This window comes from Bidens hawaiensis, unplaced genomic scaffold (assembly GCF_021521415.1).
Source record: "Bidens hawaiensis isolate Kalapana, Puna unplaced genomic scaffold, B.hawaiensis_p1.1 tig00028290_1, whole genome shotgun sequence".
In the NCBI taxonomy this organism is placed as follows: domain Eukaryota; kingdom Viridiplantae; phylum Streptophyta; class Magnoliopsida; order Asterales; family Asteraceae; genus Bidens; species Bidens hawaiensis.
In genome coordinates, this window is record NW_027505116.1 from 58003 (window position 1) to 75942 (window position 17940).

Consider the following 17940-nt stretch of genomic DNA (forward strand, 5'->3'; position numbering starts at 1 on the left):
AGGGAAAAAAAAAGTAAACAAGTTGGCTAGTGTCTTAAACATATAAAAACTTTGACACATAAAAGTTTCTCTATAGTTATAGTTATCTGAGTGTCTTCTTTGTATTTTATGGAGTAGCTTTGAGTGGAGCGGAGAGAAAAAAGATCATATTATTGAATAAATTTAGATAAGCACTGTTTACCTCTATTATTTTTTAACACTTTTAAATTTGGGTGTAATAAAAGACGGAGAAAAGGTAGCAGTAAAAGTATGAAAAAGTATTATTAGATTAAAAAAAAACAGAGAGAAAAGACGATGGTTATTATAATGTAAATAAACCATCTCGAGCGGCATGTCTCTATCGTCATCTTTATAATTACACTAAAAACATTACATTTTCTTTATTTTTTTTCTCAATCAAATAATATTATTTTATACTTTTATTATTATATTTTATACTTACTCTACTTACAATTACTTTTAAATAATATTAAAAAATTAAAGAGAGAGAATGGTGTTTCTTTAAATTTACTAATGAATAAAATAATTTTTGTAATTTTCATTTACAAATCCATAGAGAACACACTCAAAATAATATAAAAAACATATTGGGAATGCTCTTATAAAAATAGCGATACAGGATCTATTGGAACGCTCTAACAGAATGAAAAATTTAATAAAATTTTATTTTAACTAAGCTCAAATACAATTTTTTTTTTTGAACGACCAACTATGTAACGCCGGGTACTCCGTACGCGGCCCCCATTGGCTAAAGGTAGCCCGAGCGGGCCACGAGTCCGGACGGAACCCCTAGCGGTCCACCTATTGAGGGATTCCTCGGATAAAACCCAACCCACACGCCCGCCAAACGACATGACAGCGAGGAGCCGGTAAAACGAGTGAGATCAGGACTCGAACCTTGACAATAATTAATAAATATATATGACATGAAAGATCTTATAATATAAAATATATTATTAAATCTTATACGGGTAGTTTCTGACATAAACAGTAAATCAAAGCATGAAATCAAATTAATAGACCGGCTTAAATGGTTTTGCGGTCGGGTGAAAAGCATTCAAATAAAGAGAAACCACTCGGAATTCCCTCACTTCATCGCCGGCCCAAATCTGTCCTCCGACTATAAACCCTCCCCCGCCGCCGCCGTCGTCTCACCACCAACTCCCACCACCGACGGCAACTCCACCACCAGTCACCAACTTAACCGCGGTAACCTCCGTCAGAAACACTGGCAGGAAGTCGCTAACGCCGTCAACGACCGTCACGGCCACGTTAAAAAACATCGACGGACTGATGTTCAGTGCAAGAACAGAATCGATACTTTAAAGAAGAAGTACAAGGTTGAGAAGGCTAAAGCGCTCAAGTTCGCTTCTAATAATAATAATAATAATTACGTGTCGCCATGGGTGTTTTTCAACCCGCTTGATGTTCTCATCGGATCTGTTTACAAACCGTTAACAAACACGCCGCGGCAGAGGAAACGGGTATTGGGTTCGTCGTCGGTGCCCGCGTTGCCTCCGCCGCCGCCGTTGGTTCCTGTCGGTCGTCGGTCGAAACGGCCGGTGATGGCTGCGGCAGTTGACGGTGATTCCGATACGTCGAGTGGTGGTGCGGATTGGAAGTTTAACCCGAACAAGAATCTGAACTGGAACAGGTGCGAGTTCGGGAACTGGGCGGGGGAGAATGAAACAGTTGATGATCCGTATCGGAAACTGGCGGGGGCGATTGAGAGGTTTTCAGAGGTGTACGCTAGAGTTGAAGAAGCGAAACAACGGCAGATGGTGGAATTGGAGAAGCAGAGGATGCAGTTTACTAAGGATTTAGAGCTTCAAAGGATGAAGTTGTTAATGGAGTCACAGATGCAATTGGAGAAATTGAAGCGTGCCAGGACTAATTCAGAAACTCGAAGGTTTGTTCGTGATTATTTTGGGTTTAATTTGTGTCACATATTTGTCTAGGTTATCAACAATTTAGGCTTGTGATTCATGATCAAATGCTGTATTCGTACATATTGCACAAGTTAGGGTTTATGAACTTTCTTTTGATTCTTTGTAGGGAGTGAATGTTTTTTGTTTTTGTGCACAAATTAGTGTTCGACTAGATATAATGCATATCTCTCGCCCTTGTGAATGTTTTCTCAATTATCATGTTTTTTTTACCATCTTCATTGCATTGATTGTGCGGCCTCTTATACAAGTATTTTTGGAATTAGTGTGGACAATGTTATTTGCAAACAAAATCTTGATTTTGGTTATTGCCTTGTGAGTTGTGATGTTTCATGATTTAAAACTGTGGTATGATTGAATTTTTAATGTTGTTATCTTATACTTGTTTTGTTAATATGCAGATTTTGACAGAATGGAGGAAGATCACTCTGACTAATATCAACTGAGGGGAGGATGGTTAGCTTTTGAGTTTAGTTCTGATACACATAGATAAGTAACAAGATGGTTCATGTGGGTACAATGTGTAGGTTAGAGTTTTGTGAAGCTTCTGTTTGTGTTAAACTGCTCAAGTGAAACTATGTTAACTGATTTAGAACCTATATGTATCTTAATGGCTTTTCTTATCATTTATGATGATTGAGATCTACTAGTTTATAAAATATATTTTGAGAGTGTTTTAATATATGGCTTTGGAAAATAGTATTTTACAAATAAGTTTAGAAGGGCATTTTAGAGTTTTTAATTTGTAGCCTTGGAAGTGATGTTTGTTTGATCATATAAGGGGGATGATCTTCATGGCTTAGAGCCTCAAATCTTTACACGTGTTCCAATAAGGAATAATAGCAATCCGTTGCGGGAACCATAGGACAAATTACTTGAACTTCATACTGGTCCTATGAAAACAACGGGACTGGTATCTGCGGCATTGGTAATTACAGTTAGATATTCGTTTGTAAAATTGTATACCATACCAGATTTGATAAACATTGGTTGTGTCATGGTCTGTTGGTATAGGATATATTAGAAATTACTTGTTAGAGATTTTCAAATACATTTAATATTATTTAAACTTTTTATATGAATTAAAAAGTTAAAAGTATACAGATTGTTACTCATATTAAACAAGGACTAATAAAAAGAAAAAGAAAATGTTTACTAATACTAACCAAGGACTAATAAAAAGAAAAAGAAAATGTTTATGGATATGTAGGGCTCGGGTAATTGGCTTGATATGATTAATCTCAAGCCCTTTCATACTTGCGAAATCTTTTAAAACTAATTTTATACCCAGAGTGTCTTGACTGTTTTGAGTTCATATCCAATGCATGATCACAAAAGTTAGAATGTTTTTCTTACTATCATCATCTTACTCAGTATATTCCACCAATAGCAAAGTTATGGTAAGGTCTGAAGAGGGTAAGATGTAGACAGCCTTATCTCTACCCCGTAGGAATAGAGAGGCTGCTTCCGATGAGACCCCCAGGTCACAAAAGTTAGAATGTTTTTCTTACATCTCGTATCTAATTCATATTTATGTTTTGAATTTTGAACTTTAAAATTACCCCTTCAAAATCCCTTTTAACTTTTTAAGTGTAAGGGTGGAGGGTGTGGGCGACGGGTACCCAAAGGGTATTATCCCCTGCGGGGAACAACTCCGTCACCCCCAAAACTCGGTTGCGGGTTTGTGTTAAGGGGTATCATTCGAATATATATGTCAACTAGCCATTAGTTCAAAGGGTATTATTCCTTGTAGGGAATACGATCACCCCCCCCCCCCCCCCCAGAACTCACCGGCGGGTTTGTGTTAAGGGGTATCCTTCAAATATGTATGTCAACTAGCATTACTTCTAGCCGCTGAACAACTAGTTTTATAAATTTATTTATTCATTGGTATTATTATTATTAATATTATTATTATTATTTGCTTTTTTCTACTTTATAAATAACCAAACACACTAATCATTTTCTAAACACTATTCTACAACAATTTTTTCAATTTCTCTTCAAACCATCACTTTATATGGAGCAACCAATCCCCAACCGATGATTAGGAGATCGCCACGAAGATGTAGCCATGAAGAAGTAATGTTAACAAATGCTTGGGGTCCATGTTTCCCAAGACATGGACACAATGGACCAACGAACGTCGTGAATTTGGTCACGTTTTAGACCTATTTTGTTTCATATGGAGGGTCTAGCGATCGCATAGAGCATCAGGTGTGTTCGGAATGACAAAATACAGTCGGACAAAATAACGCTCGTGATAACGAAACGTTTGAAGTCATAACAAAAGTAAAAAACTGATGGAAGCTGGAATAATATATTTATTTATTTATTGTTGAATAAGTGTTGTTTAATTGTTTATGTATTTTAAAATTTCATTTTTGAGTTTTAATGTTATAATTTATTTAATTATTTTTAATTAAAAATCAAAATTCTTAAGGTAGTTCAGGTACACCACCGACCTTAGGCTAGTCCAAGATAGTTTAGGGTAAAAATAGTGTGGCAGCGTTAGTGCTTAGGGTACTTTGGGTATCCTTAAAGTACCACACCCTCCACCCTAGCAATGATGATAGCAACACCCCACACTTTGCATAAGGGACAAAGTGGGAGTTGGGAAAGGATGGGATAACTCCAATATCAGATGGGAATTGGAATTGTTCAGATCAGCCGGATTTATTGGATTTACCGAATCAATCGGATATACTGAATCAGTTGGTTGCTTGTGACCAAAGTTAGTAATGGCCTTATCGGATGGCTCAGACTCGGGTGTAGGTTTCGATCGTCTCGCTACCCGGCGCCTTTGCCCGTAGTAGTTTGTATACGACATCTGCACAGTTTATTACTTAGGGATAGGTAGACTACCAATCATAACTTATCCCTACTTATCAAATATATGGTTAAAGCTTAGGTACTAATATGTTAATACCTAATTCGCTGAAACCGATAACTCTGATACCAACCTGTCACACCCCGGTCCAGGGGCTAGGCAGAACTACCCGGTTGGTATACCTGTTTTATAAATATATCAGAGTAGCGGGTTTATTTTAGCAGAAGTCTTTTATATTAAAAGATTAATATACATTGCAAAATTTCTTGGGAATTAAATACCCAAGTTTTTTAGTTACAAAACAGTGTTATTATTATTACAAGGATTATAATGAAAATTGAGCCATCTTGAGCAATCTTCTATCTTCATGACTCTAAATCCTTGTCTATCATTCATCACTTAATTATCTGCATGGGTTGGAAAAACACGTCAGCTATATGCTGGTGAAACGTTGACTCGACAAAACAGTTTATAATAGTCGTTAAATACAAACATAGTTTTCTGTTTCACAATCTCAGCAGGAACGCCTGTCATTCCTGGGATTTGTACCACTGCCCTACACACAAAATTCAAAGGTTCCCCGAGTACATAGCCCCTGTTTGGAGACAAACTTTCCCCTAGGCTATGTAACCCTGTCGGAGAACTGGTTATGACTGACTTGGTTTTGTATACCAATTATCAATTACTTATGGATCCAGACACATGTGTATTCGGTCTGAGTTGGTTTTTATTATCTATTTTGTATTGTAAAGATTTTAGAGACAAGTAATCTCATGCAAACATTTATCAGACTCTTTGCAATAAACAACCTGTTTGCTACAATAGTAAAATCAGTTCAGTCGGTAAAAGGTTTAACGTGTTCACCTGTTGTTGTCAGTTTAGTGATAATCAGAACCTTTTCCTTTCAGTATGCTTATTAACCTATATTTGTGATAGGCTTACATCAGCACCTTGATGGTGTTTCTTGATTAATCAGCAGACCTGGGGTCTGTTCAGCAAACTTTAAGTCTGATTCAGTTCAGCAGACTCTTAGGTCTGACATAACCTTAATATAGTTATAGTCGTTTATGAAAATATACTTTGTATTTGTATATGACGTTTGGGATGCACGTTTTGGCTTAATAGAGTCTATCACGTTGACAAACTTCTCCAGGTAAGTAAACGGGTCCCGAGGTTTATTGGGATTTGTGTAACATTCGTTACTTTTCAAACCCGAAAAACCCGACCCATTTTAAACTTTCAGCTTTGTTAATAAAGAAATATATTTATATATCTCAAGTTTTGTTGTATGTATTTCATGTGTCATTTTATTTGTATTTGGATTGTATTCGCGTTCATTAAATGGACCCAGTTTCGTCATTTCATTTTATTTGTGTTCAACATACATCGTTCATTATTAATAGAATATTCTCGATGATTCACGGTTATCGATTGTCCATGTTTCGTTCAACTATTGAAATGCCGGGATTTACGTTTTTGTTTGAAGCTTTAATCGAGTTGCGAATTATGCGAGTTTAATACGAAAATAATCCAAACAATTAACCTTCAACAAGTTTATATAATATCTCAAAGATCAAGGTTCAATTGGTAAATTACATTTCAAATTTCTATTTTAATCTAATATGAAACTACAAGGGTTACTTCTGTAACTTAAATTCAATAATTTGGTTTTAAAAGAAACATGATACTTGAAGGGGTAAATGTGTAAGTTTATTTAAAATATATTAATAAATTAATCCCAAACCTCCCACCCAGCCCCCCGTGACCACGCTTTTCCGGTGGGCCTCCGGCCACCGGAATCCGGCGCCTGAGTGACCGCCGGCCACCCCTAAAACTTGTTTTAAATCAAATTAATATAAAATGTTTTTCTCTGCGTTAAAACATCTTAACAAACTCGTTAATCCTGTTAATACAGCCGATGACCACCCGTAAAGTTCGCCGGAAAATCCGGATAATCAAATTAATCTAATTAACGCGCACACGCTACCTCTACTAGTATAAATAGGTGCCTTAGACCATATCAAGACCCGGGTTCAATCATATTGTTCTTTTTATTTATTATTATTATTTTTTTCTATTTATTATTATTAGTTAATTAATCATTTTTAATCAATTAAAAATCAAAATAAATATATAAAAACCTTTTTAAGTTAAAAAAAATATGTAAATTAACTATAAAATACATCTCACCATTTTACATTTAAAACCAAGTTTCTCATTTTCGTAAACCGTTATTAAAAATCGCTTATTAAACGTAACGTGAACCTTAAATTTTCTAAAAATCGTTTCGTCAATGCAATAATTATAATTATGACTTATAAACAATAGTTCAAGCTTTTCGAACGTGTAAACTTCATATTCTCGCCATTAAAATATTTAAATCGTAATATAACCAAGTTATCGTTAAAACACAAATAATAATATTATATAATATATATATATATAATATAAAATATTTTTGCAAGTTATACAATAACACAATCCCGTACGATTATCGATTAAATCTCGTTTTTACCTAATCTAGTTAGTACGGATCGCTCGTTTCGGCTTTCATGACGCGTTCGGTTGTTTGCCATCTTCAACACTTTTGAGTTCTCCTTTATTTCTCGATTTCCTAAGGTGAGTTTTTCACTACCTCTTTTTAATGCTTTAATGTTTTGGGGTAGCATATGTATCCTTATAAAAATTCAAGCATTGTTTCTTCTATTATAAAACTACAATTCGTATATGAACTTGTGTGTTACTTGTATTACTTGCACGACTGGGAAGCCTCATTAAGTATGATCATACGCCCCCCTTTGCACTCCGGTCCATTTGCATCGAGTGGAAAAGGGCCTCATTATCCAAGTACGTTGGTTGTTACCAATTGGAAAGGACCTTTCTTGCGCGATTACCCAAGTACGTTGGTTGTTACCAACTGGAAAGGACTTACTTGCTCGTTTATCACATGTCTATGAATTGTATGGTTTTTATGTACGTATTTAAAATGTGGAAACTCACCATCTATATTTATAGCTGACCTTTATTTTATACATATGTTACAGCCTTACAGGTACCGTGATTATGGGGTGAAGCATTGGAGGACACTTAGATTACTTAGGGTATTTAAATAAAATAACTATTGTTATGATTATGTTTTGTTTTGAACTTGTATTGCTACTTTTGAACTTATGTTACTTGGCTTATTAAATGAATAAATGTTATTATTGTCACCAAATAGTGTCACGTGTGTTTGAACAATCTGTACGTCACACTCAGACGTTTCCGCTTTAGCCGGGGTGTTATAATTTGTACGAATTACTAACCTTAGGCAAGAAGAGTCTACTAATGATATCTCCCTTACAGTTACTACATGCCCGTCAAAATATAGTTTTGATAATATTACTTATTGTGGAAGTAACGCCATTACTTTAGTAAAACTTTATTGGAAAAACATTTACAGTTGTGACACTTCGCTAAACAGACCAATTTTCGTACAATGCTTAATTTTGATTTCTTTACGTTAATTCCTACTTGATTAAATTTTGTTAAATTTAATCCCAATTAGTAAAGCATAAGCCCACGTGCACGATACACTGCATCTAAGTAATTTTTTTATATAGAAATTACTCAAATTTTCGGATTTATCCAACAAATACGGGCGTTGATGATAACTTTAAAAAAAAACGACTCGAACTTATATAACGGACCTCTAATGTTTGAAGTCTATCTTATACGATTATATTTTATAATAATTTTTTTTATAAAATGTTGAATACGAAATGATGCTTCGAGTGTTTATTATTATTTTAACGAACCTATTTCGTGAAATATTACCGACAGAGAAGCATACGAACGTTGAGATAAAATTATAATATTAAACTCGATAGCAATACATATGTTTATACTTACATATTTGTTTACAATATTGAAATAATATTTCGTTCGAAAATCCTATTCATGCTCAAATCAATGTATGTCCCGTAAATAATTAATTATGTGAAACGAACAACATATGTATACACATATGTGAACGTAATGTTATACGTTAAGTATGCGAGAGCTTAGTTTTTCTTTTACCCTTGTGTAACTGAACACCTAACCTCACCTAAACTAATTTATATGAACTTATAATTAGCTAATAAACTAAGCATGTGACTACAACTATGAAGATTAGGTGATCTAAGTAATTAGATTTACTTTTAACAACTAGATGATACACAACATATAATGGTAATCGAAAAGCTCATACACAACATTTGGTGCCAGTTACAAGCTTGCATTAAATAAAAATATATATCTAGTGAATTCAAAATCAAATTAAATAATCATATCCTATCATGCTTCACCTAAGTTACCAACTCTACCCCACCCATCTCCTTAGTTCACGACCAAACCATCCTTATTTAAAGTACACACCAATCATTCACCATGTATGGTGAATCAAAGTCAAAGATGTGAAAATCCCTTCATATCCCTTGGATTTTGTATAAATGCACACTCAAGCCAAAACCATCTTGCAATCATGCAAGATATTTAATTTTCAAAAACCATATTCTATTTCTTATGTATAAAAGTTAGATTTATAAACAAAGCACACACTCTCACCCTCATTCCACATTTTCGGCATTCACAAGCCCCACTTAGCTAACAAACAACCCACACACACTCTCGTTCTCTCCTTGCGATCGACCACCGAAGGCAACCAACACCACCAGCAAACCACACCTTCCTCCTACATCCACACCCCATGGTTCCATCTCCACAGCCCCCAACATTCTCTTTCTTTTCTCGCGGCCATCGTAACGCCATCGCAACATACCAGAAGCCACATCCGTGACCACCAGCACGCCACCTAAACAGCCCCACCACATTTGAAGTATCATCACCCACCTCCCTATCCCTTGGTGCTTCCAGCCACAAGCCACCTTCAACTCTCTCTCGCTCCGTTTACGTTACACCGTGCCGCCACCTCGGAACCATCATCATCATCTACCACCTTTCCTCTCTCTATACTCTTTCTTTCTCTTAAGGTAATATACATACATATACACTCACGATCTCTCTCTCTCTCTCTCTCTCTCTCTCTCTCCGGTTCCTATACAAATACACAAACATTCTACTAATATATTTTATCTTGTGTTTCAAGAATCCAGACGGTGTACGAGATCCTTTCGAGCAGTTGAACGAGTTTTGCCTGAAGAAACGAACTCAAGACTCCCTAATCTCTTTCCCTACATTTTAATCCTAAACTAAGTAAGCTAAACTTTTCTAACTCTAGCTTATGCTGATAAATAAGTTTATGCTAAGCTTTCACCAAAATTAAGAACCTACACACTTATTATAAAGGAACCTCGATCTAAGCATAGCCATATATCATACTTAAAGAGAGTTAAGCATACGAGATAACCACTAAAAATGGGCTTAAAAATGAGTAATACAAGCTTACACAACAAGAGAATATAAGTGTGCTAATAATATGCTAAGAAAGGTTAAATAAACAAAACATGGTTACTAAAGCGGGTTTTATAGTTGGAACTAATTGGTTTAGACATGGCTAATATGTCTAGACATAAAACTTGGAAAGAGTATAACCTTTTAAAACTAGAACTTGGGGTTAAGAATGCTTACGATATCCGGACATGAGATTTATTAGAAAAGGCGGATTTCCTTATATAAAAACATAAATAAAGAAATATGGTGAATTTTGGTGAAAAATAGATATGTTGATATTACATATTAATTTGGATATAAAAATGTAGTCCTTAAAAGTTTGTAATTTAGGAAATATGATTAAAGGTATACGTGCAAGCTATGTTACAAAGATAAAGGTATTTTTAAAGTCTCTGGCATCTGCTTTCAATGCTTGCTAGTAAACAGCCGTTGTCTCTTTCCTCTCGCCCTTACTTATCTTATAACGTACTCTTTACAAGAGTCGATTCAACAAGAGGAAGAAGAGCTTCTCCCTCAGGTAACTTCGCTACTTTGAGAACAGCGAGAGCAGAATCCGAATCAGACTTTAAGCTATCAGGGCTGTTTGCCAGAGCTAAAATCGGCTCAGGGGAAGCACCCGATCCTATTCCGACCTCGATATGTGGAATCGTCTTGCGCCATATGTACTGCTTAATCTAACTATTAGGTACTATATTAGAGAAAGACTCAATCTGCCCAATACTATACGCTAGGAAGAACTTTATTAGGGTAGTAGCCCAGCTCTTGAAGGGGGAAGCACATAACTAATAGGGTTCAGGCTTATACGATTCATGTTATCCCCCCGAAGCCCCTATCGCCTGCCTGGAACTCCTGAATTCACTCTTTAACTAGAGGAAGCGCCTAAAAGGGGAGCAACTGGGCTAGACTGCTGATCTTATGGAGTAGTCTGACCCTGGGAAAGAGACTGTCATCGCTGCCGAGAATAAACATGCTGTGCCGGGTGACTGGAATCCTCTGAGGTCAGCTGAACAGGCTGACAATCGGCAGAAGATGCTGAGCAAAGCTGCTTGAAGCGTGAGGCTGATCCGTAACATCAACTGCAGAAGAATGCGGTTAGAGTTGATGAACAGGAGAAGGCCGCAATACATCTCCATCATCATTCTCCCCCGGGGCTTATTAATTAGGTTAAGGAAAAGATGAAGCGCCCCCATTAAAGAGAACATTCAAGGATACATCGAGTCTCTTGGATTTCACGTCATAGCGTCTATACCCGGAGTGAGCATATCCAAGAAAGACACAAGTAACCATATTTTATAACTCTGAGTAAACAAAAATAAGTTTCTAGAAACTTTTATGTTGTGAACACATTCATGTAACTTTATAAAGCCTATCATATGACTTTTATGTAAACTATAAATTTTTATGTTTAAAAACAACAAACAATAAATATTATGATTATAAGAACATTTTGTGCCAATACTATAAGCTTTTACAAAAGCATGTACTTCGGCAAAATTTATGTATTAGATGTAAAAATAATAATTTTTACAAGTTACTGTATGCAAAAGAGGTTTGGATAGTTATGAACGAAAATATAGTTACAGTATACTTTACTAGAATATTTGTCATGACTTTAAATAAACAATTCTTAGAAATATATATTACTCGATCAAACGAATCAGTTATGTCTAAATAAAAAACAACACCAAGAAGAATTATATTCTTAATATTTATATAAGTATATAAATATTTACTTTCAAAAATAATACAAAACCTTGTCACCAACGGGTCATCCAGAAATCAAACGAAACGTTCGGTTGGTGAAAGCAACCGACACAATATAATAAACGAAACGTCTGGTTGGTGAAAGCAACCGACACAAATGTAATAAACGAAACGTTCGGTTGGTGAAAGCAACCGACACAAATATAATAAACGAAACGGTTAGTTGGGTGAAAGCGTCTAGCATAACCGACACAAATATTTACGCGTTTAGGACGTGTGAAGGCAGCGGATTCAGGTCCAAACTGAAATTGCTAACGAATTGAACACTGAACGTACGAGGTGAGTTTCACTAACCCCTTTTACCGTTTTACCGTTTTATTGTTTTATAAATCCGGGGTGGAAAACATACACAACTGCTTTTATATACGATAATTAGTTTTTTAAAAGAATTAAAAGAACTTTTTAAAAGGACTTTTGGTTAAAAGAACTTTTATAACTTATGACTTTTGAAAAGAAGTTTTTTTAAAAATTGTTTGGATTAGCTTATGTGGATATATGCATTTTTAACCCATAAGTCACCAAAAGTCACAAATTCGACCTCTCAAAATTAGTTTTTTTTATACTAAATGAAAAGTTAAAACCTAAAGTTCTTTTCATTTATCCAAACACTTTTTCTTTATTTTCTCCTTTATGCAAAAGTTAAAAAGTTAAAAGAAGGGGAATTTAAGCAATCCCAAACACCCCCTATATCTTATGAATCCATAAGCTATATTATTATGTATATTATTAAATTTAATTTTTTTTATTTTTTAATTACCTGTATATCACACGTGTTATATCCTAGTTCTTTTTTTATTAGATAAAAAGGGTCATTCTCACTTGTTTGAATAGAGTGGTAAGGTATTAAGCAGGAGGTGAGGGTTACAATGTAGAAAACTTAAATAAAAAAAAAATTAGATAAAGAAAGGGATAGATGTGTGGAATTGTAACAAACAAATTCTCTCTAACATCAGACCTGCCAAAATTTGACCAAAGAGTCAAAAGTCAAATCTATTCAGTTCTCCACTCAAATAAATATTATACTCCTACACCAGGGAACGTATCGAAACTCATAATAATATAATATACTGTTACCATTTTAAAATTCAATCTTTGCAACTAATTAGCTCAGATTCCATTGACAGATTGTGTTCATAAAGGAACCTCATCGAATACAAGAAACACCAACCCCAACACAACCACAAACGTACGCTTTCGTTATTCTTTTCCTCTTCATTCAATCGTGTACATTTTTTTCGTTTTAGGTTAGTTTACGTGTTCTTTTTTTTTTCTTTTGACTACTTCATGTTTTCGTTCATAATGATTAATAATTAGGTATTTGGAAATGTTGTCTGTTGATTTTTAAGTTTTGATGATATTAGGGATTATATCATATGATTACTGTTTTATTTGGTTTAATGTTTTTTCTTTTGTTTTAATGAAATAATGGGAATAATAATCATGATTTGCACCCAAATGTTGGTTTATGCAGAGGTAGATTATTAATGGGAGACAAAAGATTAAACTTCAATAGGCCACTTCTTTCTGTGAGGCGATTTTCGCCCACGGTTGGAAATGCACAAAAGGGTTCCAAAAGAAATAATAATAATAATAATAATAATAATAATAATAATGGAAGTGTCACCCCGGGCTTGCTTCCGAGCCCGTCTTACCGATCCGATATGCATTTGGACCCGTTAAGAAACCCGGGAACCGTTCCTTTTGTGTGGGAACAAATTCCAGGAAAACCAAAAGATGAAACAAAAACACACAAACCTTTGATAAACCCTCCTCCGGGTCGGGTTTTGGAACCTAAGGAACAATGTTTGTGTGATGAAAAGGGGTCCACGAAAGACAGGCACAGAAGATCAGAAGATTGTAAGAATGAGAGGCCACGGATTACTTATGGTCCAAATTTTTTAGAGTTGAATGATGATGATGATGATGATGATGATGATGATGATGATGATGATGATGATGGTGATGAGTTTGAATATGATGGTAATGGAAATATGTCATTGAAGTTTTGTGGACTGCTTCCACAGTTTTGCTTAAAGGGTTCGATTGGTGTGTTGAATCAGGCACCCGGGTTAAGTGTGAGGACCCGGTTGCCTGTATCTTCTGCTAACAGAACTCATGTTGGTGCTTCAACTGCTGGATCTCAGGTAAATATCTTTTTTAGATTTTTTTTATTACATTTTCGTTTTTGGTTAATAATGACGCGTTGTCTAGAACTGGAAAATTGGGTGGGTAGGTAATAGGCCAAAACTGAAACGGGCCGTTTTTGGTATTTTGTATTGACGCGTGTGCACTTATTTTCCCCATACTAAGAAACAGGAATTCTCTACTGCGGTATAAACTACTGCTACCAAAGTAGTGACAGCAATTCTTGATGTGACCTGAAACATTACGTGAAAAAGACTGGTTTTGGGTCGACTAACACGACCATTTTAAAAATTAGATCGTGTTTGGTTTTGCCTGATTAAAAACAGCGCTAAGTATTTTGAAAATAACAACTTTTATAATATATTTTTGTTTCTTCATTGTTCATGTTTCTGAAGATGCATTTGCATTTTCCAATCCATTTTTAATATTTTCAAAAACAAAAAAAAACATTATAATGTTAGTTTTGTCACACCGTATCTACTTGTTGCACGCATACGTACCCATTAAACAAGTTACTGACAGCCTGCTAACAACTCGTCAACATGTTTGACTCGTCTAAAAATTGATTAAATGGGCCGTGATCTAGTTGACCTGAATTATGTGTTAGAGTTGCACATTTCAACCCGCCAACCCAACATGATTGACACCTCTAATTCAAAGTAAGCTTTTAGCAACTTTCAACCTTCTAGCTAAGTTTTATGTTAGACCTGTTTGAGATAGAGACAACCCAAATTGACCTCACAAAAGACCAACCAAATTGGCCTGTTTTAGATGGAAGACAACGCAAGTTAGCCCGTTTCAGATAAAAGACAAACCAAATTGACTCAAAATTCCCACCTTTATTATAACTTCAAAACCCTACATTTTCCCACTTTTTTTCCCTGAATTTCATTTAGGATGCTAAAGTGGCTGCTGCATATCAACCCAAATCATCAGTCAAGAATCCAAAAGACCCAACTGTCTTAAATCACTTACAGGGTCATAGTATTTCAGCTAGCCGTGACGATCCGTCTCCTCCACCTTTTATTTCTGAGGAAGTAGAAATAAATACACAAAAGAAAGGTCTAGTCAGCTTTCAGGAACTACTAGCCTATGAGATTCAAAAAGAAAAAAACTTTCAAAATCACACAATTGAGAAGACTCTTTATATTGACACAATTCATAAAGTGGAATCTTTAAAGCACGAATTCAAAGAAACCAATGTTGATATCTTTGGAATTTCACATATTCCCACCGAGCAGTTCAGGTCTGGTTCTGTTGATGATAATTTAAACCATGATAAAGAAATGATCACACAAACAGGTGACTGCAACCATTCTAAGGTTGACCAAAAAGTCAAGCTTTGTCAAACCGTGCCTGATTTGCCTGCTCCTCCACCATTACCAAAATCTCCTTCGGATTCTTGGCTTTGGCGTACATTGCCTTCTGTGAACTCGAAAACAGCATCTTTACGGTCAAAAGACTCAAAACACAAACTTTCTTCCAAAACAGCAATGAAAGTGGGTAAAAATGTCCAATCGCAGTATCCCGAGGTAAATTGGTTCACTTGTTTCGATTCATTTGATTACAAGATGGGCGGGTTGGGTAACAGGTCTAGGACAGACGAAACAGTTTTTCTTTCATATTTTTATGAACTTTTTTATAACGTTTTATGTGTTAACTTAAATGGTAAAACCTATGTTTTGAATATTCTAGCTTTTTTATACAAAAATTTTTAAATGTTGCTGCACCAGTGTTTTGGTTTGATTGTCGTCCTAGATTCCTTTGGCGCGTTAAAAATAAAACAAAAATTAGAAACGATAATCAACTCGATTGTACTCTAACTTTGATCAGTAAACTACATTGAACTTATATTATGCTTTATTAAATGATTTTCAGGGACTATTGCTTCCTATATCAGAAACTTAGCTTGGTGCACTTGTTTGCTAGTTGAAGAAATCAGGTGGGTTAGAAGTTTAAAGGTTCTATGATTGTTGGGTGCTTATAATTTGCTTTTAGTGCCCATACAAGGTGTTTTTTTTTTCTTTTTTGTGTTTTGTTATTAAATATGAAGAATAAAGGAAAAGTTGAGTGTATATGATATGACTTATGAGAATAAGAAAGAAGTAAAAGGTTTTAAAAGTAGAGTGGTCCATATTTAACGAGTTTTCAACTTTAGAATTAATTTATATTTTAAAAATATATATAAACCGAACATTTAAAAGTTGTTTCCTAAATTCTATCAAACCATCAGATTGTTTTATTTGTAAATGGAGGTTTCATATGCATTTAACCCGAATTCACAGGTATGGGTCTCACCAAACTCAAATAACCTTTAAACGGTTTATAATATCTCATTAAATTAAAAATTAATCTCACCAAATATTTGATATGAAAATCCTATAAAATAGAGATGCTAAAACGTAATATCCGATTTTTTTTGAAAAAATAAAAAGAAACTATTCGTAGTTAAGAAACAATTTTATAGTAAAAATAAAAGTGGGTCATGTGTATCATCAAACACAGATAGCTTCTAAACCGAGTTATTACATCTCATTTATTTGTGAAACTTTTTTATCATCAAACTATAAGTATATTATTAACTTTATTACAATAAATAAAATTAAAATTCAAAAAAATTATATTAATATTAGAAATAGATAATATAATACAACCCTACGAGGGACTAAATCTTGTTTAGTAATAAAGTGACTTTATGACTATTGGTTTTTCCGTAAATCATTGGAATGTACGATTTACAATGCCAATGCACCAAACTTTGAGAGTAATTTGTCTTCAAAATTCAAATGTGTACAAATATTTTATGGGAAAATTCCTAAAATGTTCTTATTTTGAAAATAAAATTTTGTTTTGTCTTACAAACTTAATAATTTTAAAAATACCTTCTGTAACTTATCTTTGACCATGTGTTAGGAAATCTAACACGTTTTTGATGACATATTAGCATAACACGTCGTCAAAGACGCGTTAGATTTCCTAACACATGGTTAAAGACGCTAGCATGTCGTCAAAGACGCATTAGATTTCTTAACACATGGTTAAAGATGATTTAGACCTCTAAACACATAGTCAAAGATATATTAGCACCAAACGCATAGTCAAAGATATATTGGCTTTTTGTTTGTTTTTTTAATATTATATTTTTTTAAATAGTTTTGCTTATATTTGTTTTTCTTTTATAACTTTTAATATATAAAAGTTTTATATTATTTCGAATATATCGACGAGGCATGCTTACTTTTACCTACTGATCGACATAAACTTACTCAAACTCTAGCCGTGCCAAATCAATATCGAAATGTTCAATAAAATTTGACCCCGCTCGGTTTTAAATAAAATTTATGTCGGTCCGTAGATAAAAACAAACATTTCTCGTCGGTATATTTGAAATAATATAAATTTTATATATTAAAAGTTACAAAAGAAAAAAAAATATAAGTAAAACTAGTTATAAAAATATAATATTAAGAAAAACAAACAAAAAGCTAACATATCTTTGACTATGCGTTTGATGCTAACATATCTTTGACTACTTATTTGGAGGCCTAACTCATCTTTAACTATGTGTTAGGAAATCTAGCACGTCTTTGACAACGTGCTATGCTAACATGTCGTTAAAGACGTGTTAAATTTCCTAACACATAGTCAAAGATGAGTTAGAGATGACCATTTTTGGAATTATTAAGTTTGAGAGACAAAACTAGAATCTATTTCCAAAATAGGGCTATTTTAAGAATTTTCCCATATTTAATAGCTTGAAAGTAAATAAATTTTCATGTTACTGGAATGGTGCGTGCAATATGACAGGGAAACATATATTAG

The 17940-nt window shown here is 34.4% G+C and overlaps 1 protein-coding gene across 1 annotated transcript; it reads left to right on the forward strand.

The window, feature by feature from the left end:
- The first annotated feature begins 13429 nt into the window (after positions 1 to 13429).
- LOC143610832 (uncharacterized) lies at positions 13430 to 16115 on the forward strand. Its single transcript, XM_077085202.1, has 4 exons — positions 13430 to 13780; positions 13817 to 14117; positions 15015 to 15650; positions 15997 to 16115. Exons 1-4 carry the CDS (start codon positions 13458 to 13460, stop codon positions 16024 to 16026), a joined length of 1290 nt encoding a protein of 429 aa, XP_076941317.1. The 5' UTR covers positions 13430 to 13457; the 3' UTR covers positions 16027 to 16115.
- Positions 16116 to 17940: the final 1825 nt, after the last annotated feature.

Bases quoted from the DNA above. Each gene is read 5' to 3' on its own strand.
- LOC143610832 (XM_077085202.1), top strand. From the start codon at position 13,458: ATGGGAGACAAAAGATTAAACTTCAATAGGCCACTTCTTTCTGTGAGG. The intron at 13,781-13,816 runs GTGTGATGAAAA...AGACAGGCACAG, and splicing joins GAACCTAAGGAACAATGTTT to AAGATCAGAAGATTGTAAGA. The intron at 15,651-15,996 runs GTAAATTGGTTC...AATGATTTTCAG, and splicing joins TCCAATCGCAGTATCCCGAG to GGACTATTGCTTCCTATATC.